General features: G+C 50.9%; 1 protein-coding gene across 7 annotated transcripts in view; it reads right to left on the reverse strand.

Annotated features, from left to right (window-relative positions):
• NPRL3 (NPR3 like, GATOR1 complex subunit) overlaps positions 1-26,146 on the reverse strand; it is a 37,983-nt gene that overhangs the window by 8,823 nt on the left and 3,014 nt on the right. For 3 of the 7 annotated variants that reach the window (XM_019648786.1, XM_019648785.1, XM_019648789.1), the window contains 7 exons: positions 25,124-25,193; positions 20,431-20,469; positions 16,769-16,898; positions 14,711-14,785; positions 10,189-10,342; positions 8,449-8,530; positions 860-997 (listed from right to left, as the gene is read on the reverse strand). In XM_019648786.1, the coding sequence (XP_019504331.1) occupies positions 860-997; positions 8,449-8,530; positions 10,189-10,342; positions 14,711-14,785; positions 16,769-16,898; positions 20,431-20,469; positions 25,124-25,193 (688 nt within the window). The remainder of the gene's footprint in view (positions 1-859; positions 998-8,448; positions 8,531-10,188; positions 10,343-14,710; positions 14,786-16,768; positions 16,899-20,430; positions 20,470-25,123; positions 25,194-26,146) is intronic. The other 4 variants (XM_019648787.1, XM_019648788.1, XM_019648790.1 and 1 more) reach the window with 2 other exon arrangements.

The raw sequence follows: 26,146 nt of genomic DNA on the forward strand, positions 1-26,146 counted from the left end.
GGAACTAGAGATGAGGACAGTGGTGTGTCCAGGGACCTTTAAACATCTGCAAGGATGACAGTCACTCTCAGGAAAAAACAAATAAGAACAAACCTGAGACAGGCCTGACAACCCTACTCCATCTCCCACCTCTCTGACTGCCCAGCCAATGTTTGTTGATTGGCCCAAAAAGAAATGAATGAATCTTTCCTAAGGAGAGAATTCCAGATATGGGAAAAGCAAAACCGCCACTGAGACTATGAATAGAACTACATAAAAATAAGCACGAAGCTGAGAAGGAAAGATGTGGACTTGGAGCACAGATGGGGGGAGGGAAAAAAGGGCGAGGCAGTGCTTTGCTTTCTGACCTCTTCAAATTTTCTGGAATGTGCCCAGATTTCTTTTTTTAATTAAAAAATATTTAAGGAAACTGGGGACTTGATTGGGAGGTGAGTGGAGGAGAGACTGAGCTCAGCTCTTTCCTTGCAGGAAATCAGTTACATTGAGAAACAGATCTTGCAAGTTCAGATTCAAATGCAGGGGAGCCGGTGAGCAACACACTGAAGACAACACCCCCCAGTGGTGTGGCTTCTCCCCAGGATGCTCGGCCTCACAGTGCCCAGGCCTGAGGCGAGGACCTCAGCACAACTCATCCAGGGGGTGTCCCAACGGCCCAGAGGAAACCCAGGGCTGGTCATTTCTGTGCAAAACCAGACACAAAAACATGTGTTTTCACTTCTATAAACAGGAGAGCCCTATCTGCCAATTTCTGTGGCAGGAAGAGGAAAGGACAATGTCTGGAGCAAAGTCACGAGCTAAACCTCGGGCAGAAGCTAAAGAGAAAGGGCCTTGCAGGGAGCGCACATGGGGCCCCACTCACCGGATGGCCTTCAGGCTGCGCTCGATGGCTTCAGGGGGGATGAGGCTCGCAGTGGCGTAGTGGATCTTGTGGGGCAAGCAGAAGCTCACCTCCAGCCAGCTGTTGATGTGCAGCCGCACAACACCAGACGTGCACAAGCTGCAGAGAGCGGAAACCATTACTGTGGAGGCCACTGCCCATTTGCATGGCAACTTGTACCCATGCACACAGATTGTACAAAGCCCTGCCCGAGGGTACCTCTTCCCAGTACCCTGCCCCTGCAGGTCGGAGGAAGCTGCAAGTGGAGACCTCAGTATGTTGAAGAGAAGAAAATGGGTGAGGAAAACACACACACACAGAGGCATGGTATTTCTGGCTAGCCCTTGGCTGTGTAGTCCAACCAGAGTACGAGGGCTCGAGGGAACCCTCTTCTAGCTCTGTCCCGGAGGCTCGATGCACCTAAGGCCTACTCCTGCACAACTGAGGACGGGACCGTCACAGGCGGGCAGCCAGGCAGCGCAGGAGAAGTAGGCAGGGGAGGAAGGGGGGTGCTCAGCCCCTCAGGATGGCCTGTCGGGGAGGAGCACAGAGCAAGTGCCAGCAGCGCCCAGGTACACTACGGCGACGTCCCAACCAGCCGCAGGGATGGCAGTTTGGTTCTCAGGCCCAACATGGCAACTCTGCCCCTGACCCCTCGCTTCTCTCACATCCCACCTCAAACTATCAGCAAATCCTGTCCGCGCCGCCTGCAGAGATCTACAAACTCCAGACCTGCTCACTCCCGGCCCCCGCTGTCCGCCCTTCTTACTCAGACCACACGGCTCCCACCTCGGCAGTCCCAGCCAAGCCCCCAAAATGCCAGCAGCCCCGCGTTTCTCTGCCCGTGTTTCCTCCCTGGGTGGGTCAGCTACACCAGCAGCCCTGCCGTCCTCAAGGCCGTCGCACTTCGCCCTTCACCACGAGCTCTCCTGCCCGGGGCCCTGTGGCTCCTTCCTGCCTTCAGCTCTCAGCTCAAGTGCCACCTGCTCAGTGAGGTGAACCCTGACCCCGCCCTGGCCCCACTGGTGGTTTCATCATTCACTGTTCACACGTGTCCTAAGCACCTGACCACAGGACGCACCCACTTGTCTGCTGGGTACTGCTGTTTCCTCGGCCAGAATTCAGTCCTGAGGTGGGGTCCTGTGTTTCGTTCACTGCTCACAGTATGGATGGTTACATGTGGGAGTCTTGCGGCGCTGAGAAATATTTCACAAATGAAGGAAAGAAAGGGGCCCGAGGAACGTGCTTTCTGCTCTGGGTGGACTCTCTTGGGAAGCCCCTGTCCTATGGCCCAGGACTCCCTGCACCGGGGAACCACACACAAGGGGTTGTCTCCAGCAGGCGTTTCTGAAACCCCCCCCGACAGAAAGGCCAGCCCAGCCTCCGCCCAGCGGCCTGGCTGCACAGCCCTGAGCTGAGAGCTGGCAGCCCTTGGTGTTTGGCACAGAGGAGAGCACAGCTGGGCAAAGCCCCACGTTGCTCCTCACTGTGCCCCAGCAGGTGAACGAGGGGGACCTGCGCCCCCTGTGAAGGCCTGGCCTCCCTGACCCAGCAGGGCCAAGCAGCACTCTTCCCATCACATTCCAACCCTGCTATGCTATTTCCAGTTAGCTGGACGGCCAGGACGCCCACATCCGGCTGAGTGTGGGGCGGGGCAGCGGCCTGGGAAGGCTTGTGGGGAGCGGCTGCCTTACTCACCCAGGTCTCAGACCTCTCTTGGGGACACACAGAGCACGGTGTTGGGAGGCAGACCTAAGGCCCTCACTCCCCGTACCCACAGGCTTTCCTCAGTCTCCCCTGAAGCCTCAAGCAGCAGACCAATGGCCCCCAAGCTTCTCCCCACACATCCGCCAGAGGACTGGCAGGATCTGTGGTCAGCACTTTCAAATACAAAAATAAGTCTTGATTCTCCTAAGCAGGGAATGAGCAATGGAACAGAAGACAGTGGGAAGAACACAGAGCACATCTGTGACCTCAGCTACCCCTGGGGTTTCTGCCAACACCAACCATCTGCTCACTGCAAACTGCCCCATGGCTCCCAGACACCCTCAGTGGGCCATGCCTGGGAAATCAGGACACCCACACGCTCTCCCAGGGCCTCAGCCACGGTCAGAACCACCCTGGCTGCAGGGGACGGGGAAGCTGTGGCTGCACTTGGAAGGCAAAGGTTTGGTCACTGCCAAAGCCACAGTCCTGCAGGGTGAAACCCACGAGCAGGTCTGCCGAGTGTTACGATTTGGGGAAGAGACGCAGGGTCCTTCCCCAAGGTCCCAGAGGAAGACCCCACGCTTGGCTTCTTCCAGAACCGATGCTAACTAAGCAAGTACCTCTGAGCAGATGGAGGCTCCTATAGCCTCACCCCTCCGTGGCCCAAGGTTTCTGCCAAGGGCTGGACAGCTCACATCAAACCCTGAGAAACAGCCCAGCCTCTTATGGAACCAAAGGTCGCACCATGAGGGAGTTGCCCAGGGGACCCAGTTAGTCGCTCCACTCGATTGACCAGTATTTATGCTCCCAGTATCCACATATGAAAGGGAAGAGAGGAACACAGAAAACCAGGGGCTGCAGGGAGAGTGAATTGACCAGGCTCCTCCTCTGCTTCACTTTTTACCTGGTCGGAAAGGCTGGTTGAGTTAAAACAAAGGTCTTTCTACTTCTGAGTTGTGCTCTTTAGCACATGGCTCCAAGTAGCTGCTCGGGCCCACAGAATCGGGATTAAACAGGGATTCTATCATTTCACACCCAGGAGCCCAGCGATGCCACTTGCAAGTCACCAACCACCTGACATGCTGAGGCGCCAAGCACTGGTCCACACTCTTGGGGTGCAACATACAGCCCTGCACTTGAGGGGCTCCCACTCGGGTGTTGGGAAAGCAAACTGGATGGAATGTAAGAAGCCAGAGCAGGACAAGTAGAGGAGGGTGCAGGGGTGAGCATGTGGGGGACGGAGGGGGCTTAGGACGGGCCTCATGGAGAGACAACAGCAGGTGCCTGATTTGTGTGCGAAGGAAACAAACTAGGCCCACAGAGCATCTCTGCATGTCAGCCGTCCCCGGGGCCCTGGACACACCGTCTGGTGCCCAGTGGCATGAGGTCCTCTTCTCTGGGTGGGGGGACACCCGCATTGATTTCCTGGTTTCGATGTGGATTTTACTTCACTTCTCCAAGCACCTGCTCACCTGCCAGTAGCCCTCTCCCCTGGGGCACTTTGCAGAGAGGCTGTGGAGCCCCTGAGTGCCGCCCCCAGCAGCACCCTACAGGGCCAGCTGCAGACCCCAGGATCCCTGGAACAAGTCAGGAGGAGAGGGGATGGCCCTCAAGCTCTCCGAGAAGCCGTTAACCCTGCCATGGCAAGAGGCAAGCCAGGAGCCTCCCTGAAGTAAGTCTGTCCAGGGGAGGAAGAGAAAGGTTTGTGTCTGGTTGTAAAGCACAGTTTTAAGACATGACTAGCAGAGCAGGGGTTTGGGCCCTAAAAGGTTCCTGCTAAGCTTTACTGCTCTTTGCAGGGCAGTTAATGGTTTGGTCTGGAAACACTGGAGGAAAAATGTTGCCCCCGCATGAGGCTTATCCAGCCGCTCACACACTCTGGGGCAGAAGGGAGAGCCCAGCCCTGTCTGTGACGCAAGATACGCACTCCAGCTGAGCCCCAGTCCTGAGGCGATGACTGTGCATGAGGCCACATGGGCCCGAAGCACCTCTTATCTTTCACATCCCAGATGAAGTGTGCATGAGCCTGTTCCACTACCCTCAGACCTCAGCATCTGAGAAAGAACTTCAGTTCCTAACCTTTCGCTAATTACCAATAACTGACACGTCCCTGGGTCGGCCTTCTTCCTGCCCCAGGCCAGAGACGTGCGAAGCAGGCCGTGCACCCACTGGTGCCTTTGGTCCCACACACAGCCAGGCTTCCCACTACATGCATGTGACACTGTACCCAATCTAAGAGGTCCGGGTGAGCTCCAAAGGCCCCACCTTGAAATTTATAAGTAGGTACATTTTAGGAAAATAGGGACAGAAACTCCCACTCCCAGGATACTGGTAGAGGCGTCTATAAACCCATCTCTGCTCTGGACAGGCAGCGGTGTGAGGCAGTGGGAATAGGTGTCAGGCCCTCAGTGCACCCACCACCACCGGCCCAGCCAGGCCCTGGGCAGCGCCCCCAGGCCCACCACAGGCCCCGAGAACTACAGAGAACCAGCCACCAAACACGTCTTCAAACCCCACGGAAACCACTCGACATGACTCCTACGTACTCTTCCTTTCCGCCTCTAGGAGACGAGCTGTGCTTCTCCACGCGCCAAGCACAAGGGCCGTTACGGGAAAGGGCCTCATAGGAGACACAACCCACAGGTCCCACAAATGAGTGGGACGCTGTCACTGAGGTCACCAAGCTCCACAGGGAGACACAGGTGGCAGAACAGTCGGGGTGGCTTCCTGGGGGGACTCACACTGCCAGCCTATGTCCACAGACACTCAGGTCCTGGGGCACGGGGCAACCAGGCCACTCAGCTACACCGCAGCTCCGGATTTGAATCAAAACACGAAATCCAGAACAATTCCTTTGAAAAGTCCCATCCCAATCACCATCGTCACTAAGTCTCACAGCTTCCTGTCTCTCATTTCTGCTCTGAGAAAACCTTTCCCAAGGATATGTCAGGAAGGCACCCTCTGTTTTCCACGCTGCCTGATCACTAATGGAAACTCAGTCTCCCTTTCTTAGCTCCATGAGCGGGAGCTAGGCCAGACCCTCGAGGCCAGCATGGACCTGGTGGGATAAGGTCAAGGGAAAGGCCACAGGCCACAGGCCAGGGAGGCTCATGGGTGGTTGCTAGGCTGGGACATAATGGAAGGACATAATGACTCCTGGCTTCCCTGGGGCAGCCCCAGGACCAGGACTGGTCAGGGTCGGGTGAGGGTTCAGTCCTGAGGAAATTCCATTCTACGCACTAACCCACCAGGACTCCTGGGTGAGAAGAAGGAAGCTAAGCGCTGGGCAGTGGACCCAGGGGGCTATTTTTGCCCCAAACTCTGATTCGTGTCCTCCTTGAAACTGACGCCCACTAGGGGGCTCTGGCCGCCTCTAGCTCTGAGCTGCAACGGGCCCAGCACATCATGCAAATAGCAGTCAGGATCCAGGGTCTCATCTGCCAGCTTTCCAGTGCAGTTCAAACATGAGACATCACATTCTTTTTTGAGGAATATAAAGTCCTTTCTGGCTTGCTTTTTATTTTAATTCCAGGTTAGCCTGAATTGCGCTGTAGTCTAATCCGAGTTGAGACACGCAAATTCCCAGAGTAAGGCAGCAGTTTCCAAGGAAGAAATGTCTGTCTGACACCAGCCAACCCAAGACCCGAGGGCAGAAATTCTCTTACTGCAGAGAAAACCTCACTGTGATCACATGGGACAGAAAGACAAGAAAGGACGACAAGACCAAAAGTCTCATCCTGGGTCAAGTTCTCCAGAGCAGGAGGGACCAGAAACCCAAACCATCGCTCTGGGAAGGGCTGTTTCCAGCTGCCCTCTAACACGCAGAGGCCACCAAAATACAGACAAAGGAAACATTAATGGCCACGCATCTCACAGAGGACAACTCTCCCTGCTCTATAAAGGCACCTACACATCCCAACAGAAAAACAAGCAAGGGATCTGTGTAGAGAGCTCACAGAAAAAAGAAAAACAGTGGTGGTTCCAACACGTGAAGACCTGCGTAACTGCATTCAGATGAAGCTGTGAGAGACACCATGCTCTGCCCGTCCTATTGACTACAAACCAGAGGCTCACCAGGACCCTGGGTGGGCAGGCAGCTCACGTGCTGCTCATGGGGCTACAGATCGAGGGGAATGCATTTCACCTATTCGGCCTAGCAATCCCACTTGGAGGAATTTATGTTCTGGATCTGGGGGCACGCGTGCAAAATAACACAAGCCTGTGGCTGAGCCCTATGTCTCAGAGCAGCAAAAGGTGGAACCAACTAAATGTCTGAGGGAGGGGAATGGCTAACGATGAAGCAAAAAAAGAGAGAATTACAAAGTCTTATTTACTAGGACAGATGGAAGTCTAAGCTACACTGTCAAAGTAAGAGGGCAGCAGGCTAACGGGGTGCTGCTGTGTAGAGAGAAGAAGGGGGTCAGTGCCTGCCTGGAGGCACCTCAAACCCATCTGTGAGGGAGGACACGTGCCACGTGGCTCCCGGCTGAAATGCATCCTGCCACCCGGATGGGACTTGTAGAGATGTGCCCTTTTCAAAAACTCAAGTAAAAAAAAAAAAAAGAACAAAAATTACCAAAACGTTCATAGTGATTATTACTGGGTATGGGATAATAGATGACTTTTATTTTCTTTATACTTTTTTTAAATTAAATTTATTGGGGTGACAATGGTTAGTAAAGTTACATAGGTCTCAAGTGTGCATTTCTGTAATACATCATCTATATATCACATTGTGTGCTCACCACTCAGTCAGTTCTCATTCCATCACCATATAGTTGACCCCCTTTACCTCTTCCATATTTCCTAAATGTCTATAATGAACACATATTGTTGGTGAAATCAGAAAAAAATTAACACAGAAGAGGAAAGGATCCTGAACAAACGATCATCTCTGGGCTTAGATGACACATGGGGTCACTGGCCAAAGATCTTAAGAGTCCATCTCCAGCGGGGAGCAGGGTCCACCGGGATGGAGTGAAGCCCTGAGAGGGCCAGGAGGGAGCACCGAGCTGCAGAATGTGCAAAGGAGAAAGTGGGAAAGTAAGGGAGGGAGGGAAGGAGGGAGGGAGGAGAAGGCGGAAGGGGCGATGGGACAGGATGGCACTGGGGCCGCCTGCCTGGCAACATGCCTGGTGCAGCGTGGCAGCCTCAGCTGTAAGGGAGGGCCCCTGTGAACCAATGAGTCAGGTGCAGAGAAGGAAAGGCAAAACTGCCAGGTGGCTGTCACCTGGGTACTTGCCTCACCAAACCCCCACTCCACACCCCCCATAGCACCTGCAGACCCAGGGCCAGGGTGTGTTGGTCCAAGCCACAGGACACCCTTTAAAAATAAGTTCTTTTCTTGTCCACATTTCAGAGTAGCTGCCGAGTCACAAATATACCAGAACAACTGTGAGGTTTCCTCTGTTCCCAATGCCTGCAGCCTTAGTGTCCCAAACCCCCAAGTCCCCCAGAGCAGGGAAGAACACAGCCAACCCCAGCTTCATCCTCTGAGCCTCGATTTCCTCATGGGTGAAGTGGGGACAGTGACATCTATCTAACGAAGAAGGACGCAGAATGTGGCTGTGTCATGCTCAGTAAAATGTCACCTTGCATTTGAGAACAAATGCACTTTCGGGCTCTCATGCGGAACTTCAGGTTCATTTTCTGGTTTAAGAGAAGTCTGCAGGTGGCTGTGCCAGCTGGACACACACCACTCAGCAAAGGGGCTGGTACTGCCTATCCTATGTCACCCCCATCTCGGCAGCACAACAGGAGACCAGCACCCAGCAGACAGAGTACCCTCTTCAGACACTGCTCAGGCAAACAGGCCCATGAGAAGGAGGTGGCCGGAGCACGTGCCACCCACCTGTCTGTCTTACCTGTCATAAGCTTCCTTGAGGTCCCTGGCCAACTTGCACTTGGGCAGGATGTGATGGAACGGGGACTGAGGGCCATCGTTTGCTGCAAGAATCACAACACAGAAGGATTTAGAGCCTCCCGAGCAAGGAAACGTGCCCAGGCTGGAATAGAAAATAGCTTTAAAAACAACTTTAACTTGAAAAAGAATTTTAAGTAACTTTAAACCAGACATCAAGACACTCCCCCATTGCTTTTTATAATATTTTTTGCATCCAGCTGAATTAAAATTAGACTTAGGCTGATCCGTTCAACTGTCTTTATATGAAATATTTGTATTTAAACTTCCCCACTGGCCCCACCTAACCGGCAGTAACAGACGTCTCAGGAACAAACCGCTCCACTGGCTGCCCCCAAAGGCTTCTACCTCAGACCACGGTGCCATCTGTTACCTCAGGGGCCATGTACGACCATGCTCTTCCCACTTTCCCCTATATGTTTCCGATCACTTTCTTTCTTTCTTTCTTTTCTTTTCTTTCTCTTTCTTTCTTTCTTTCTTTCTTTCCTTTCTTTCTTTCTTTTTCTTTCTTTTTCTTCCTTTTTCTTCCTTCCTTCCTTCCTTCCTTCCCTTTCCCTTTCCCTTTCCCTTTCCCTTTCCCTCCTTCCTTCCTTCCTTCCTTCCTTCCTTCCTTCCTTCCTTCCTTCTTTCTTTCTTTCTTTCTTTCTTTCTTTTTTCTTTCTCTTTTTTTTAGCTGAGCCATCCTGCCACCTGTTGGCAGCTCAGCGGCAGCTCAGCTCAGGTCAGGCATCGAACTGCTGTTGCTCAGAGCTCGCACTTTTGAGCAAGCTCTTAACCAACTGAGCCACTCGAACGGCCCCACGTCATTTATTTTTATGACTGAAAGTCTCTTATTAATCCTTTTTCATAAATGTCTAACCAAAAATATATATACTAAATTGAATTTTTTTCATTTCCTGTGATAAAGTCACAGGCAGACTCTAAAGAAAATGTTTTATAAAAAAATAAAAACTTCTAGATTGTTATTAATTAGTGCATAACTGGCCAAAACAGAAACATATTACACATTTTGACAGCAAACTGCCAAACACAGAAAGTGAATTTTTATTGAAAATGCAGCTGAGTGGGGCAGCTCCTGTATGGCAATCACTGCTTTTACTTATTGCTAAGATCAGACTGGGTTTACCTCCAACTGTGTTCCCAGTTTCTCCTCTGTTAGAGAGGTGCTGACCTAAGAAGATGGAGGTGGAGGTATGTTACAGGGAGGTGCCTCCCTGTGCTTTGAAATGTTGATGGTATGTCCCAAGCCACATGGTGATCTAGCAGCGAAAATTATTTTTAATAGTTTGCCAGCTGATAACTCCATTAGGTCTTCCTTCAAGTTAGTTAACAGCAAAGAACAAGCAAGCGCCCACCCTGCCAGCTCCATATTCCCGCTGGCCCCTGCACATGTCCTCTACCCAGGGAAGCACGGCCATGGCACAGGCCCAGCCGGCAGTGCCTCGCCTGCATCAGGAGACATCAGGCAGACATCATGCAGGAGGACGTTTCCAGCAGGGAATCAATGTCAGCACATGAGTTCAGGAAGGTGGGCCTACAGTTGTGCACCCAGGGATATTCCTCTGCACCCAAGACGGGCTCAGCTCAGGGTGAAGCCCACGAAACCTGAGTGCCTCAGTTTCCACCTCTGCCTGGATATGCTGCCTGCTCTGAGGTGTCTGGTGGAAGGCCCCACCGAACTCACCATCCGCCACCGCAGACACCTCATCCTGCAGCGCCAGGATCAGCTTTGCCTCCCGCGTCAGGTACTGGCAGCGGCGCTCCTCGTGCTGCAGCACAGTGGCAATGCGACGGGAAAGGGTGTGCAGGCAGCTGATCACTGATGGGTCCGCGTTGGCCTGCGGGAGAGGCCATACGCGGCTCAGATGGGCACACGTGCTCAGGTGGCACACACACAGCAAACACCCCAGCCAGAAAAGAGGTCCCCCCACTCCTTCCCCAGCCCCTCTCCAGGTGCCACTGCTGTCCCCAGCTTCTTGTGTTCCCTATAGGGCCGGTCCACAGAAACACCAGTTCACTCAGCATCCTCTTGGGGACGCTGCCTGGATGGCGGCACGGAGATGGCTCCATGGAGTCCCGAGGGTGGGGGTGGTGGACCAGGCATTTTTAACGAGAGAAAGGCTGCCATGCTGCAAGGCCACACACCAGGGCCACCCAGGAAGGCAGGGCACAGATCAGGCAACTACTCTGGGCCTGGAGGGGCAGCCCACCTGGCTCAGCAGAAGGGACAGAGCCCTCTGTCCACCTGCTATGTGACCCTGGGTCACAGGCTCCCATTGGAGAAAGGATAATGGTGGCACTCCCTCACCAATTAGTCAGACATGTCAAGGCTCAGAACAGGGCCTACTCAGACCCTGGAGTGTTTGTGGTCACCAGTGTGCTGCTGGCTGCTGGTGGACAGGACTGGCTAAGTGAGAATTCAGTCACTCAGCCCTGATTACAACAGAGAAACACAGTGTAATAAACAGAAGCACTAGGCTAATTGTCCACTGGGCACCTTCTGTCCTCAAGGTTAAGATGCTCCCCTGTAGAAATGACCATGGTTCACAGGTGAGGCCAGCAGGCTCCAGGCCATCCCTGTCCCCAAACACCCTCCACGCCCCGTGTTAGCTCTGACAACTATCAGGGGCTGCAGTCAGGCCAGGCCAAGGGTGGGGCAGCAGCTGTGGGGTCTGTGAAGATGCTCTATGGAGCAGATAACCAGCCGACCATGACTCAGAGCTGCAGGGGGCTGACAGGGTGGCTGAGTCATCTTGTGGGGTGGAGGTGGGAGAAGGAAGAAAGGCGAATGGGGCCGCTGATTAGGACCTCTGCTGCTGCCTCCCTCTCCTGTTTATCTGGCAGGCAGGGCCCTTCCCGCAGAGTCCAAGCCAGGCTTCTGGGCCAAACTCAGTAAACACCTTCACCACCTGGGGTGGGGGAGCCTTTCTGAACTCCTAGCAGACCTATGTTCACAAACAGAACACACACCTGGCAGCATTCCTGTGCCCCCATGCTGTGCCCACCCCCAGCAGCAGCCCAGCCCCTGCATGTCGAAGGCATCCCCTCAACAGTGTCTCCTGCAAGATGACAGGACTATAGGGTCTGAGTCATAGCATACAGACAATTGCCTCAGACCAAAATACCCTTCTAGAAGAATCTGTAAAAATACTCCCACAGCAAAGCAAAAGTAGGAGAATGATCCTGGGCACATGATGATTCCCTTCAAGAAGTAACCAAGTCTCACATCTGAGCCACCTGACCCTCTGCTGGAGGTCCCACTGGCAGAGGCATGAACTTCAGATGCTCGGGGACAGTTTGTCCACATTCTCAGTCGTGCAGGGCCTGACGACAGCATTGACGGAGTGTGCCGAGGTGTCCTGTTTGGCTGCACAGGTCGGGCACTGCTCAAGGTGCCTGAGGCTATGTGTGGCCATGCTGAGAAAGCTATTGCCTGGGACGTGCCAACCCTGAGTGGCAGCTCTTAGAAACACCATACTTTCCCTATATGTGATGTGAGGCAGCTGAAGTTCAGGGCATTGCCTACGAGACTTTCTCTCCCCAAAATCCATGCCCAAATATAATCAGGCTTCCAAGCTAGTGTCCAGTTTGCAGGACATACAGGGACAGAGAGGAAGTCTGACTGCACAATGAGATTGAGTCCAAACATGGTACATTCGATGGGACCAAGGGCAGGGGGAGTCCCGGACTGGCAAAGACCTAAAGACGCAGCACAGCATGCCTGTGTGAGCTGGGTTTTCATCCTGGTTCAGACAGGACAACTGGAAAACATGGTGTGGCAACTGGCCAAGTGTCAGCGAACCATGTACTAGCTGATACCAACTTATGGGAATTATATCAGGTGTGAAAAGGGTATAAAATAAACATCCCTATTTTTTATAGAGATGCCTTTTAAAGTATGGAGGAGTGAACAGATATGCGGGCTGGGACTTGTCTTGAAATACCTGAGTGACAAGTTGGGGGACGGGGTGGATGGAGCCAGGGTGCAAAGGCAACAGTTGTAGGATCTCAGAGATAGGCGTCTGAGGGTTATCAAACTATTGTCCCTAGTTTGGGGTTTGTTTCAAACTTCTCCAAGTAAAAAAAGTATACATTTTTATATGACTACTGAAAAGAAAAAGAAAAAAATGTGTCCACGCTAAAATACCAACTCTTTAGGTTATTTAAAATTCCTCCCACTCTTGAGCATTATGGCCTATGCCCTCTGAAGTTCTATAGACTATTAATATCTTGTTTCCTACTGCTTTTACCTAGCAGTTATCTCAACTCCTCCAGGATCTGGTATCACCCCATTTCTCAGCTTCAATGGCCACAGAACATGCCAGGGTATAATAACCAGAGTATAATAACCACCACCTTGTTTAATGATTCCCCAATGACTGGACACCAGGGTTATTTCCAGCCTAACCATCACTATAAAAATCTTTACACAATTTTGAAATATGCCTGTTTTCTAGACTGCTCTCACCAAGGGTGTCATACGTTCTGCTATCGCGTGCAGCCCACAGATGAGGGCCTGTCAGTAACAGCTGGGGCGGAGTCGTGGCTGCTACTCACTGCCCAGCCCACGGGGGCTATCGGTGCTAACAGGTGGACAGCATTCGTCACAGAGCTGGTTTGCTTGTTTTTCACTTAAGGGAGTTCTCTCTGTGGATGTTTGTATTATGCAGTTATATAAGTAATACAAGGATACCGTGACAATGCAAACACCACAAAAGTGTACAAAGTAGGAAGTATGGATCTCCCCTTGGAGTCTCGTGCCCCAGGGGCAGCCACCACTAACAAATCCTTTTATTCTGAACTGTAGTGCCTGATGTATGGACAAGGTGTGCCAGTTTTAAAAGTTCAGCTCCATTCTAAAGGAGCTTTTCTCTAGCATCATTTTGATGTTGAACCGTTCACAGTGAGGCCTGTGGTCTCCACACCAAAAAAGCCACATTGAAAAAAAAACTACCCCAAGACTTAGAAGGGCATCAAATTTTACAGGTTCCCTGTCTGCTCAGTCTCAGCTCTGCGACTCTGCAGTTCTCAGCACATACACTGTTTCTTGTCACTGAAATCCTGTCACTTTCTCGCTCCTATTTCTGCACAAAAGCTGTCATGGCAATCACGTGCCCAGCCAGAAAGAACTACTGGGTTCTCTGGTGAAAGCTAATATCGGGATATTTCAGAGGAATGCCTGAAATTTTTTAACAGTCCCTGAATATAAATTTCTGAGTATTCCAAAGTCTCTTCATCATATAAGTCAGTCCTTACTCATGGGGGCTTTCTATGTTTATGTGGATCCCTTATATTTTGACAGCTTTTTAAAAAGGAATTTCCTGTAACTAATAAAAACACAACTTCAAATAGCACTGGGAACTGCGTTAAGAACAATTAGGCTTATTTATAAAAAAAATGGAAAATAACAAGTGTTGGTGAGGATGTAGAGAAACCAGAACCCTCATCCATGGCTGATGGGGATGCAACACAGTGCAGCCACCGTGGAAAACAGTCTGGCAGTTTATCAAATGGTTAAACCAAGTTATCATATGACACAGCAATTCTCCTCCTAGGTACATATCCAGGGGAAATAAAAACATGTGTCCATACAAAAATTTGTACACAAATGTCCTTAACAGCATTGTTCACAATAGCCAAAAGGTGAAAGCAACCCAAATTCATCGACAGATGAATGGATAAATGCAGTGTGGTGTATCCACGCAATGGAATATGATTTGGCCACAAAAAGGAACAAAGCGCTGATACACGTTACAACAAGAAATCATCTCAAAATCACTGTGCTCAGTGAAAGAAGCCAGACACCAAAGGTCACCTATTGTCAGGTCCCATTTATATGAAACACGCAGGAAAGGTACACCCAGAGACAGAAAGCGAACTGGTGGTTTTCAGGGGCTGGGGGAGGGAAGAGAAAGGGGGATAACTGGTCCTCTTCCATGGCAATGAAATGTTCTGGGACTGATAGTGGCGATGGTTACACAACAGTGTTACTAGCTGCCACCAAACTGTACACTTTCAAATGGTTAGAATAGTAAATTTTATGTTATGTGTGTTTCATTAGGAAAAAAAAAAAGAGGGAAACAGTGAGAGGAGCCCAGTGCCATGCCCACAGCAGTCGGAGCCCGTGTGGGACACAAGCCTCTGTAACCCCCTGAGCCTTCTCCCTGGTCTGCCCGTGCTCATCGGCCATTTACATAGACACTCACCCTCAGTGCAAACACCACGTTAAAAAGAATCATGGTGGGAGCGTCCCTCTTCGGGGACGGGTCTGCTTTGGAGGCCTGTAAAAGAGACAGAGTTCTGATAAGTGAGAGCCACCACGTCCCACGAGGGGTCAGAGCGCTTCTGCTTTAGGCCTGGGTAAGGTTCCAGAATACGGCAGAACCAGAGCAAAACAGCTCTAGAGGCTTGAAGAAGTGACCCGAGCCTTTGCAGGGGCGAGTGGAGGCTGCATGCACAGAGGAGTCACGGAACAGGGAAGAGCATGAAGGTCGGTGATACGACCCAAAGCTGCTCCTGTAAACTGAAGTGAGCTGAGGTGCCCAGAGGAGACAAGATAAAGAGGGTCTCAAGCACATGAGACCCCCCCATTACCATCCCAATGTCCACCTGAGTTTTCCAGGCTGTCTCTGCCAGGTGTGACAAGTCCTCAGGACGATTAAGACACAGGACAATGCTCAGGGCCAGCAGGGACAGGGCTGCCACTCTGACATCCACTCAACCCGAGTCACAAACACCAAGCCGACTACAAGTGCCGCCACCAGGGGGCGTAAGAGTCCAGGGCCTCAGCTCTCCCAGGACCATCCACTGTCACTTGTTAATTTACAGGGTGTGACTGCTGGCAAGCTGCCAAATCAAATCTCCCCTCCATCACCCACAGGCCATCTGTGGGGACTAAAGCTACCTGCAGAAACCTCGGTGAGGAGGGAGGGTGCTGTCCATAAGGCCAGGTGCCCCCAGCCACGGCCCCGTGTCCTGGCATCTCCGACCACCTCAGAGGCTCTTTCCATGGGCTTGGTCATGGAGATTTGAGGACCACATCAGAGACCCTCACACAATTTTTGGATCATATAAATGGAGCTACATCTTACAGCATCGTATCAAAACCCTTCTGAATCTGAGTGATGCTCTGGCTTACTGCCTGTGTGCAAAGGACTGGCCGGCAGGTTCTGGTTAGGCCAACCCTGGGTCACAGCGCTCTCGGTCTTGTTACACTCCCAAGGACTGTAACATTTCATTCATGAGAGAATGCATATAAAGGGTTTAGCACAATGGTAAGAGCTAAATTAATAATAGTACTGGCCATGATATCATTTACTAAATAAGAAGAAATGCTTAGACCACTTTATATAAAGTTCAAGGGTTTGACAGATGCTGTTGAACTCAGTCTCTTGGCCTCCCCTGGACACAGACAGCTAAGATGTAAGTCTGACAATTAAGTTCGCAAACTTGTTACAATGATGTTGCTAACCTTTCTTTATATCAGAGGGATTATTCATTATGAATTTGTACCAACTGGACAAACAATTAATCAAGTAAACTATCTGGAAGTGCTGAAAAGACTGCGTGAAAAAGTTAGATGACCTGAACTTTTCACCAACAATTCATGGCTCTTGCATCACAACAATGCACCAGCTCACCTGGCACTGTCTGTGAGGGAGTTTTTAGCCAGTAAACAAATAACTGTATTGGAACACCCTCCCTACTCACCTAATTGGCCCCCAATGACTTCTATCTTTACCCGAAGATAAAGGAAATATTGAAAGGAAGGCATTTTGATGACATTCAGGACATCAAGAATAATATGACAGCTCTGATGGCCATTCCAGAAAAAGAGTTCCAAAATTGCTTTGAAGGGTGGAATAGGCACTGGCGTTGGTGCATAGCTTCCCAAGGGGAGCACTTCAAAGGTGACGGCATTGATATTCAGCAATGAGGTATGCAGCACTTTTTCTAGGATGAGTTCACGAACTTAATTGTCTGACCTCGTAAAAGGGAAGGTCACAGTCTGTAGGAGCCCAGAGTGCAAACAGCAAAAGCTGGGGGCAGGGATGGGAACCCCAGGGACAAGGAAGCCTGTCTCTTTCTCCAAGGGGCCCTCAGGGCCTTTGAAGAGGTGCAGCTGACAGCAAGTGCCAGTCAGGTCTGCTGCATGATAGTTGCCTTCACAGGAGCCAGCGTCAGCCCCCCATCCCTTGGGGGCACCAGACCAGGATGGGCCCTATCTGACCAGGGAGAGCCCCACCTGCCCAGGAGGCCCTTACCTGACCCAGAGCATGCTGCAGGAGGGTCGGATGCCCAACAAACCGCACATTATCGATCTTCAGTTCAAATTTTTGGCCACACATTTCGGACTTGGTTGCCAAAATTGTTGCCAGAATGACATCTGAAAACCTTAAAATTAAAAAGAGGTAGAGTGGAAGTAAGTGAACACGTCGCAGGCCCGGGCCCACTGCCCTCAGTACATGGCAGCTCCGTGCGCAGAGTGGCTGGACCCCCACTGATAACCTGGAAGCTTCTATCAGTTGCCTTCTGAAGCAATCCCCAAGATCGGGGACACAAAATCACCAGAATTACGAGGTGAAAGGCACGAGAAGCACAGACCGAAGGCACATGCTGTCATTTCTTGGCATGCTCTATGGGATTCAGGAGAGAAACGAGGTGCAGTTTGCTTTCAAAGGGAGAAACAACAGCTGGAGCTGGCACTGCCCTGAGGAGCTGCTCGTTAAGGCTCACGGGTTGGGGGGGGCTCGACTACCAGGCCCAGGTTTACCGGGCTGCACCCCTCAAGCCCTCCATGCTATGTAAAGGGCAGGGGGGACAGCACTCATTATAGCTCATTACCTCCCTCAACATGGCTGCCTTCCCTTATCCTGAACCCTGAAACCTTCCAGCTTTTAGTTTTTTGTTTGTTTTTGTTTGTTTCATGTTTTTTGTTTGTTCTGAAACCTTCCAGCTTTTAGAGGTTTTTTTTTTTGTTTTTTTATGTTTTTTTCATGTTTTTTGTTTATTTTGAAACCTTCCAGTTTTTATTAGGGAAGACATGTTTAAGACGTGCAAGCTATGCAGACCCACTAATGTGGGATGAACTCAGGGATGCACGGAGAAGTAGGAGTGGCTGTGGTGCTTACCAGAGCAGACTTGGCTATGACTCCAAAACTACTGAGTTCACCCCTTGTAAAGTGCATCTGTACTCTGTCTCCTTACTGGCAACCCTGTTCCCTCCTGCCCAGGGGGAACCTGGATAGGGAGTCACCACAGGGAGGAGAGGGCTGGGGAGTGTGGTGCAGACTCTTATCTCAGAGCCCAGGTTTGTGGGGGGCCTCCACTTTAGAAACACTGATGCGGTGTGTCTGAGCTGGAGCCAGGAGGGAGACAAGTCCTTTGCTCATTTCTCCACCTGGGGAAACTGGCTCCCTCTGGGCCACGCACGCCCTGCTCTTGGGCAGAGAGACCCCTACGGTCCTAGAGGCCATCAAGGAAAGACCTCCAGCATGCATCCTGGGCCTTTGCTGAGGTGCTCTGGTGAATCAGGCAGGCACACCACATGCTTTCCTCCTGGAGGACTTGGGTGGGGGGAGGGAGGTGGCTAACACCAGGCCTTTCCACTGTCTGGAGGAAAAGGATGGGCTGCTACAAACTGCTGCTTCAGCTCAACTCTGAAATAGCAAATCAACTGTGGGATAAAGAGGATGTAAGACGGGGGCCATTTGTTCTAGGCTCCTTACACATACATGGCAGGGCTCCCCACCTAATGTAAGAGTGACTGGGAGCCTGCCTGGAGCGAGAGCCTTGCTCATCGGCCAGCACACAGACAAGCTGCAAGACAGGCAGCTGGGGGGCTCTTTCCAGGTCTCTGCCCTGCGGACCGGACCAGCGGGGAGCCTAGAACTGCTAAGGCCCTGGGGGGTGTGGGGTCACACTGGTTCCCAGCCTTCCTCCAGGACTGATGTGGTTCTCTGGGCGTCCCAGGCCCTCCTGTGGCCCCAGACAAACCAGATGCAGAGGGTCTGCCTCTTGTAGTCAGCACTGCACTTGGACCTTCCACCACCCAGGCTGATAGGGACATTCTGGGATGGAAACGTGGGACCCACAGCCCCGATTGGCCGCCCACTGGGGGTCTCTTCTCTGGGATGCTGCTCTCTGCAGTGATTAAACCAGAGACACAGATGCCAATGTCGTAGACCAGAGACATTATACATTTTCTTCCAAAACTCTAAATGGCTCACTCTGCCCTGTGACTCCCATCTGAGGGATACGGTGAGGGAGGGCTCAGGGTGACAAACCCAAACAAATATTTCTGCCCTGATGACTGAGCCAGTACCAACATTTCACATCCTATCTGAAGAAATAGCCCCTCCACGCTGCCACCCGGGGACTCGGGGCCACAGAGATAAGGGGTAGAAAACAGCCTTGCACTACTCCAGAGTTCCCTTTTGCCTGTGATAGCCAAACACCTCCATTAAAAAAAACCTCTGCTCTGCCATGAAGAGCTACAGATGGGCCTCAGCCCTGGCCCTCAGCCACCCATCCAGGAACCTGAGCTAGTTTGGCTGCGGGGTGGGTCCTGAGATTTAGAGGCGAGCAGTGGTGGTCCACTTCACATCTGTAAAGATCCAAATCCAAGAGCACCCTCCCAAGAGCCAAATCAAAAGAACTTCCTTCCAAGCCCAAGGAAGCCAGGGTCTGAGGAAGGAGCCAACTGGCAACTCATGTGCTGCTGAAGTTCAAAGCCACAGGCCCTAAGTGGCCATTCAGGGAGGGTCCTCTGGGGCGGCCAGCAGGGTGGCGTTGGCTGCTGTGCTTATCTGAGCCAGTCTGGCGCAGACAGAAACGCATTCACTACTGTGATATTATACACTGACGATGAAAAAAACATTTGAGTGGTTTAGACTTTATATAGCGTGTCTGCTGACAAACATGCACAAAGACACAGAGTTATATCATGAGCTAGGGGGTCATAACTGATATAAATAGCAAACTGAAAAAAAAACAAGTGATGACATTTGTTTGTTGTTTCCAAAATTTACAAAAACACTTTCCCCTTGTTTTGATGGTAAAAGACCTGGTAAATATATTGCACACAATAGCTTCTGTTACCGAACAACTTAGAAATGAAAAAAAAAAAAAAGAAAAACCACATTTAGGAAGATGAACCAGCCCAGCTGGAAAACAGGCCAAGGCCTTCCTTCCATTCCTGCAGAGACATCTGGGAGTAGAACTTGTTCTCTGGCTGGGCCATAAAAGCGAGGAAGGGACAGCATGGAAGGGAGCTCGCCTCGGCCCCCTCCCGTTTTAGGGGGCTCACAGATGCTCCGTGCACCTCCGATGCGCAGGGGGGATGCCCTGTCAGGGGGACAGGTGGGTCCCATCTTATCCATGGAAGAAGTGCCATATAAATTCCACGGGAACATTTTTGCCTCTAACGGGCATACACAATAATAGCATCTAAGCTCAAGCATTATAGCTAACAACCGGCTCTTGGGGGAGGCCCCCCACTAAACCCCTCTGAGAAATGAAGGCCAAGAACAATCATCAAGGGCCCGTCGAGTAGGGCAGCAGGCCAGGGAGACAAGGAAGCCTGCTCCTGCTCACCTGCCCCCTGCACAGGGCCACGGGTGCCTGCCTGGAGGAGGAGGAGGGCTGAGTGCGTGCCTGGTCCCAGAAGTCTCCCTGGTGCCAGCCCACCTTGCCTAGGCCTCTTGGGTAATGTGCAATAGCTACATAGCTCCAGGTGGAGATAGGGCAGAGGCCGTGGGAAGCCTGGGCACTTGTGGGGGGTCGGGGCAGTGCGGTCCGAGCGAGAGCCTGAATGCCTCATTAGTCATTCTTGAACATTGAGGGAGATGAGGAGTTAAGCACAATTACAAGAAGAGAAGGTAGCAGGAATCAAGACAGAAAGATGGTGGAGAAGTCTTGGTCTTACCCTGCAACCAATTGCTCATCGGTTGGAGGACAGGGCTCGCTGAAATGGGAACAGGACCATCAAGACCAAACAAAAACACATTGACTTTAAAAAAATCATGAAAATGTATACGTTGTTTCATTAAAACAGTATTCAAGTCTAGCAGAAGTACCACCATTAAGCATTCACTGCTGATGTCAAGGCTAAGCAACTTACCGGATGGACGAGAAAGGAGGCAGATGCTCCCCAAGGTGAGGACTTTCCACACAGGTTTCTCACTAATGCTCCCATTCTTGCACATGAACACAGGCTGGGCAAGAATGGGAGTCCATTTCCAGAAGCGAAAGCAAGGCTGGAAGACCTGGGTCGGAGCCCAGCACCCCACAGATTGGCTAGACGCTCGTGCACAAGTATTTAACCTTTCCGATGAGCCATCTCAACAAAATCAAACGAGACCTCCACAAGTTAGAGCCTTATGAAACTGTAGCGTGCCACTGAATATGTCAGCCCCAATTCTAGAGATGCTGTGACTTCCTGTACAGCTCACCCCCGAGCCTCTCCCCAGAACGTGACTGCAACCCCTTCAGCAGCATGGCAGTCATGGTAGGTCGGTACCTAGGCAATGTACATTGGAAAATGTCTGAGACCTCTGCACTACCCGGCCTGTGTTTTTTAGAGAGTATGTTTAAAAGAATTAAAGTTCCTCTGCACAGGTCTATGTCCTGGGACATGCTGCTTCCTGAGTTTCCTGGAAACAGAAAGCAGGCCTGAGCCCCAAAGAGCCACAGCATTCAAGGGTGGGAGCCTGCCAGGACGCTGTGTCCTGCCCGCCAGGCTGCCCTGCTGGGCCTGCTGCCCCTCCACAGCTCTCACCGAGAAACACACACAGTCAGAGGCTCACACAGGAGAAACGCACACGAGGAATCCCGTTTTTCGGCAGCTCCCAAGCTTCAGCTTATCAGTTTGAGTGGTAGTAAAGGGGTACGATTTTATGGATGTTCCCACGATCACCTAGAAGGTCAGAATCCCAAGAAGCTCAAGTGTACCTCCTACAACTTTAGCTCCTACAGCTAGACAGGTCACCACAGAATCCCTTTCCTCTAAAAGGGAAGAAGCCCACGGGGCTTCCGAGTGTTGGCAGCACTCCATGTCCTCACCGGGGTGTGGTGGTGACACGTTCAATGCCACAGGGGACTTGTGTCTGCCCCTAAGGGAGGCAGAGCCATCAGCACGTCCTCTCACCCAGATGCGGATGTTTCCACATCTAGAGCTGCAAGGAAGAGGCTGAGGTGCCTCGTCACCAGCAGGGATCTTACAGATAATAGTGACACTGAGGCTCACTGTCTAAGGAACACATCTGAGGTCATATACTGCAGGACACAGGGTGAGAACAGACCTGGAACCCTGAACCTGCACTTGTCAAAGCACACTGCCCTGCAGGGACAGGCCAGCAGACACCAGCGTGGACTCAGCTGGGCTAGGAAAGAGAAAGGGGATGCCCATGCATGGGGACAACACTACTTGTCCACATTCTGTACTGACCTCAGCTCCAGCACGTAGGGGCATCTTTCTAACGTATCTTAACACATGAGCCATAGAGGCAAAGCCGTAAGAGAGGCCCTGGTGGAGTCCCCGTGCACCTGGCATGGAGGACCTGCACGTGGTGTCGCAGTGAGCACTACGGCTCAGCTGGCCGAGGCTTCCGTCCAGCCTAGGACATGACTGTTCCTAAATACTGGCCCCACTGCTTCGAGAAAGGTGGCCAAGCCTGAGAAGGGCAGCAGTGCCACCTGATTCCAGTGCCCCACGAGGCCAACAGAGATAAAGCGTGGAGACAGGACCCTGTTACGGCTCTGAGAAGGTCTCCTGGATGGTGTCTAAAGTAAAATGATTGCAGGGTGTTCTGAAACAAAGTCAACTCTTCTCCAGGCCACCAGCATTGCCTCCGCTGAGGTGGTGGCCAGAACGCTACTTGCAATCTGGAGAGGAGGCTAGAGATGACATCCACACCAGGAGGGATCGGCCCACGACAGCCTCCCCAACTGATTCCAGGCTTCCTCGCGGACCTCTCCTGATGGCTTTCTCCCTGCCGGTGTGGGGGATGCATGATGCAATTAAGTACAAGCTCCCCAGCCCCTAATACCCAATAAAGAGGGGCAATTCAACTTCTCTAAACTTGAATTTCAAGGCTTAGAGACAATGCTCAATATCTATTTTCTTCTCTCCCTACTGAATTCTAATAGTGCTCTTTTTTAAGTGACAGTTAATTCTTTTACCCTGAAAGATATCATCTTGATAATTCACCTTATAAAACCAATCTATTCTATAAGCTGTTGGTATCCAACGGAACTTTCTATAGTGAGAGAAATATTATAAACCTGTGCCATTTAATGCAGTAGCTACTAGTCACCTGTGGCCACTGAGCAACTCAAAGGTGGCTGCTGCCACTGAGGAAATGGATTTTCAGTGTTATTTCATTTCCGATAAAAGGGCCACACTGGCCAGTGGCTGTAACCCTGAGCAGCACAGCTCTGCACCCTTGCTTCTCTGAGGCAAGCCGGCCACCACCACATTCAGAAGTTCCCCGGGTGGCCTTAACACTGCTTCGATATGGCCAACTGACAAGCAGAACATTCCACTGGTTCCAGAAAAAAAAAAAGCTCCTTTGAGAACAACAATCAAGGAAAGCAGAGAATGGGTACGATGTACCTTCACTGCAGGGCGTCAGGAAGATGTCTGAGCTATGACGGGGTTCCCCCAGGTACCAGGGGCAGGGCAGCAGCTGGGCAGGCCTATGCGACAAAATAAAGCTGGGCCCCTAAGGGCATGGAACTGTATCTCTGAAAACGTGGGGGGGCTGTGCTAAAATGACCAGATGAAGCAAATATCCTCATGGTCATTTTAATATAAGCCTCTGGAAATGAACTGCAGGAATTAGGAGCTCCTAGCCCTTCTAAAAAACTCCCTCCACACAGACCATCCTAAGGTCTCTTCCTGAGTCTTCAGCAGCCTAAGCCTCCTGCGCGCGGAGCTTGGAGGAAGAACAGCGGCGGCAGCCAGCCCTGCTCTGAACTGGTCTGCCGCACACCTGAAGGACAAAACGCACCCCGCCCTGCCATGTGGGGCCTCAAAGCTTTCCGCGTGCCTGTGACAAACGAGTTTGTTCCGAGTTACCGATGTTAAAGGACGAGGAAACCACAGGCCGCTACGACAAGCAGAACACCCCATGGAATATTCAACAGTCTCCCACGCCCCTCTTACTGGTCCCTCTTCCAAAACCCGCTCCCTTGGAGACAGTCACTGGTCATGGCAGAGGCCCCTGATATCCTCACCCCAAAAACACAAAAAAACACATTCTTGTAACCGTACAGCACTATGTATGGCAACCGCGGTGCCTCGTCAGAGAACCGAGGAAACCATACTCGGGAGCTGCATGTCACAGGCCCGGTGTGGGGACCCCAGCCACTTACCACGGGATGGTGGCAGCTGCGTCTTCTAGCTCCCAAAGGCCCCATTGTGTTTAGGGAAACCCAGGACAGGCAACTTACAATCTTCCCACCTTCACCTGGGCCCGTGTTACCATGTACTAAGCCAAGGGTCGGCAAACTTTTGAGACAGAAGAGTCAATCTTCTCCCTCACAATAATTTAAAAACTATTCGAGAGCCATTTAAGCAAATGAAATCACCATTATGTGAATAATATCCTTTAAAAATTTTGGGGGCCGGCCGAGTGGCGCGATGGTTAAGACCTTGCTTGGGATGCCAGAGGGCCCTGGTTCGGATCCCACATATGAGGGCCAGTGACACTGCCCTCCACAGCTAAGATGCTGAACAACAGCTCAACCTGGAGCTGGGCTGCCCTGAGTTGCCAGACACGGTGTAGGCTGCAACCTCTGCGGCAGTGGGTTGCCATGGGCTACCGTGTGTAGCCAGCAGCCAGCGTGAGCGGGCAGCAGCCAGCGTGAGCGGCCAGCGTGAGCGGCCAGCAGCCGCAGTGAGCGGCCATCCAGAAGCCGGTGACTGATCTGCCTCGCCAGTGAAGAGCGCAGTGATGGTGCCAACTTGGGCCAGTGAAGCAACGTTCTCTACAACTAGACTGAAGAACAAAACGACAGCAACTTGGCTGTTCCCCTTCCCCCAATTCCCCAGCACTGTTCCCATTCCCCAATTCCCCAATAAAAATCTTTAAAAAAATCCATAAAATAAAAAATAAAAAAAATAAAGAAGTTAACTGCTGTTAGGAGATTGGTGTGACTACTTCCTAAATAAATAAATAAAAGAGCAAAGATGAAACCAGCCCAGGCTCTCAGCCCACGTCACCACCTGGACAGGCTCTGCTGCACCCAAGCACCTCCACCTGACCGCTGGACATGTGCCCGAGGAATAAAGTCAGAAGACAGCACTGGGGTCTACTTTCCTCCTGCTCCTCTCACAGGAGATAAACGTCCTACAGGGACATGGCCTCATCTGGTCTCCGACCTGCTTTACCAACTGCACACACAACCCCCAGCTAGAACATGTGACCAAATTATGCAGAAAGCCAGAGATTAGCAACATAATCCCCAGCTAAGTGCTACCCGAAACATCCACCAACTGGGAAAAAAGGAAATCAGGTTTCTCAGGGGAGAAAACCTCCAGGTCAACAGGAGGCGGGGCTTTGCCCAGGCCTGGGGACAGGACGAGCTCCATCATGGAGTCACTTCAGAGCCTTTACCTGGAGTCGCCGTCCTGGTCCTCGGCATGGTCTCCGGTGTTGTTGACAGCGTATCTGCTACGGGGCTTATCTGAGGGAGAGCAAAAAGGAGACAATGGCTAAGAAAACAGGATCCATCCACATCAGGAGGATTGTGAAGCCATTCAAAGTGATGGTTTCTAAAATGTGATCTGTACACACAATGGAATATTAATCAGCCATAAAAAAGGAATGAAGTTCTGACATATGCTCCAACGTGTATAAATGTGAAAACGTTATGCTAAAAAAAAGAAATCACACCCAAAAGGACAAATACTGCACTTATATGAAATATCTAAAGTAGGAAAATTCACAGAGATAGAAAGTAGATTAGAGATCGCCAGGGGCTGAGGGAGGGGAAATGGGGAGTCATTGCTTGATTACAAGTTTCAGTTTGGGGTAATGAAAAATGCTGGAAAAAGAGGTGCTGGTGTATAATACGGGGAATTAATTATGGTGAATGTGACTAGTGCCACTGAATTGTACACTTAAAAATGGTTAAAATGGCAAATTTTATATATCTTTAACCATAATTTAAAATTTTTCAAAAAGAATTATGGTTTCCAAGAAGTTATAACATAGGAAATGCTTTTGCTACTATCATTAAGCTAGAAAAAATAATTATATACATGTACACACACATACACACACACACCCCAACACCTTCTCAGTGTATGATGTCAACTATGTTGGAAAAAGCACAGGCAAAAGAAATAATTTTTAAATGTCCATATACCAATATTCTGCATAAACATAAACAGAGCAGTAAAGTTTAATCCTTTTGCTACAATGTTTGTTTATAACTGAATACATCCGAAATTTTTATACATAAAAATAATGTCATTTATATACAAAACAGCTCAAATTGCTATTATTAAATGCATAAAATAGTCAAAATATCAACTTTTTGGTTTTTGTGGATTTCTGACACATTTTGAAAAAAAAACCCACAAAACTTGAAATCAATTAACGCAGTGAAAGAGTTTTAAAAACCTAAGGATGAAC

This window comes from Hipposideros armiger, unplaced genomic scaffold, assembly GCF_001890085.2.
Source record: "Hipposideros armiger isolate ML-2016 unplaced genomic scaffold, ASM189008v1 scaffold_126, whole genome shotgun sequence".
Lineage (NCBI taxonomy): Eukaryota > Metazoa > Chordata > Mammalia > Chiroptera > Hipposideridae > Hipposideros > Hipposideros armiger.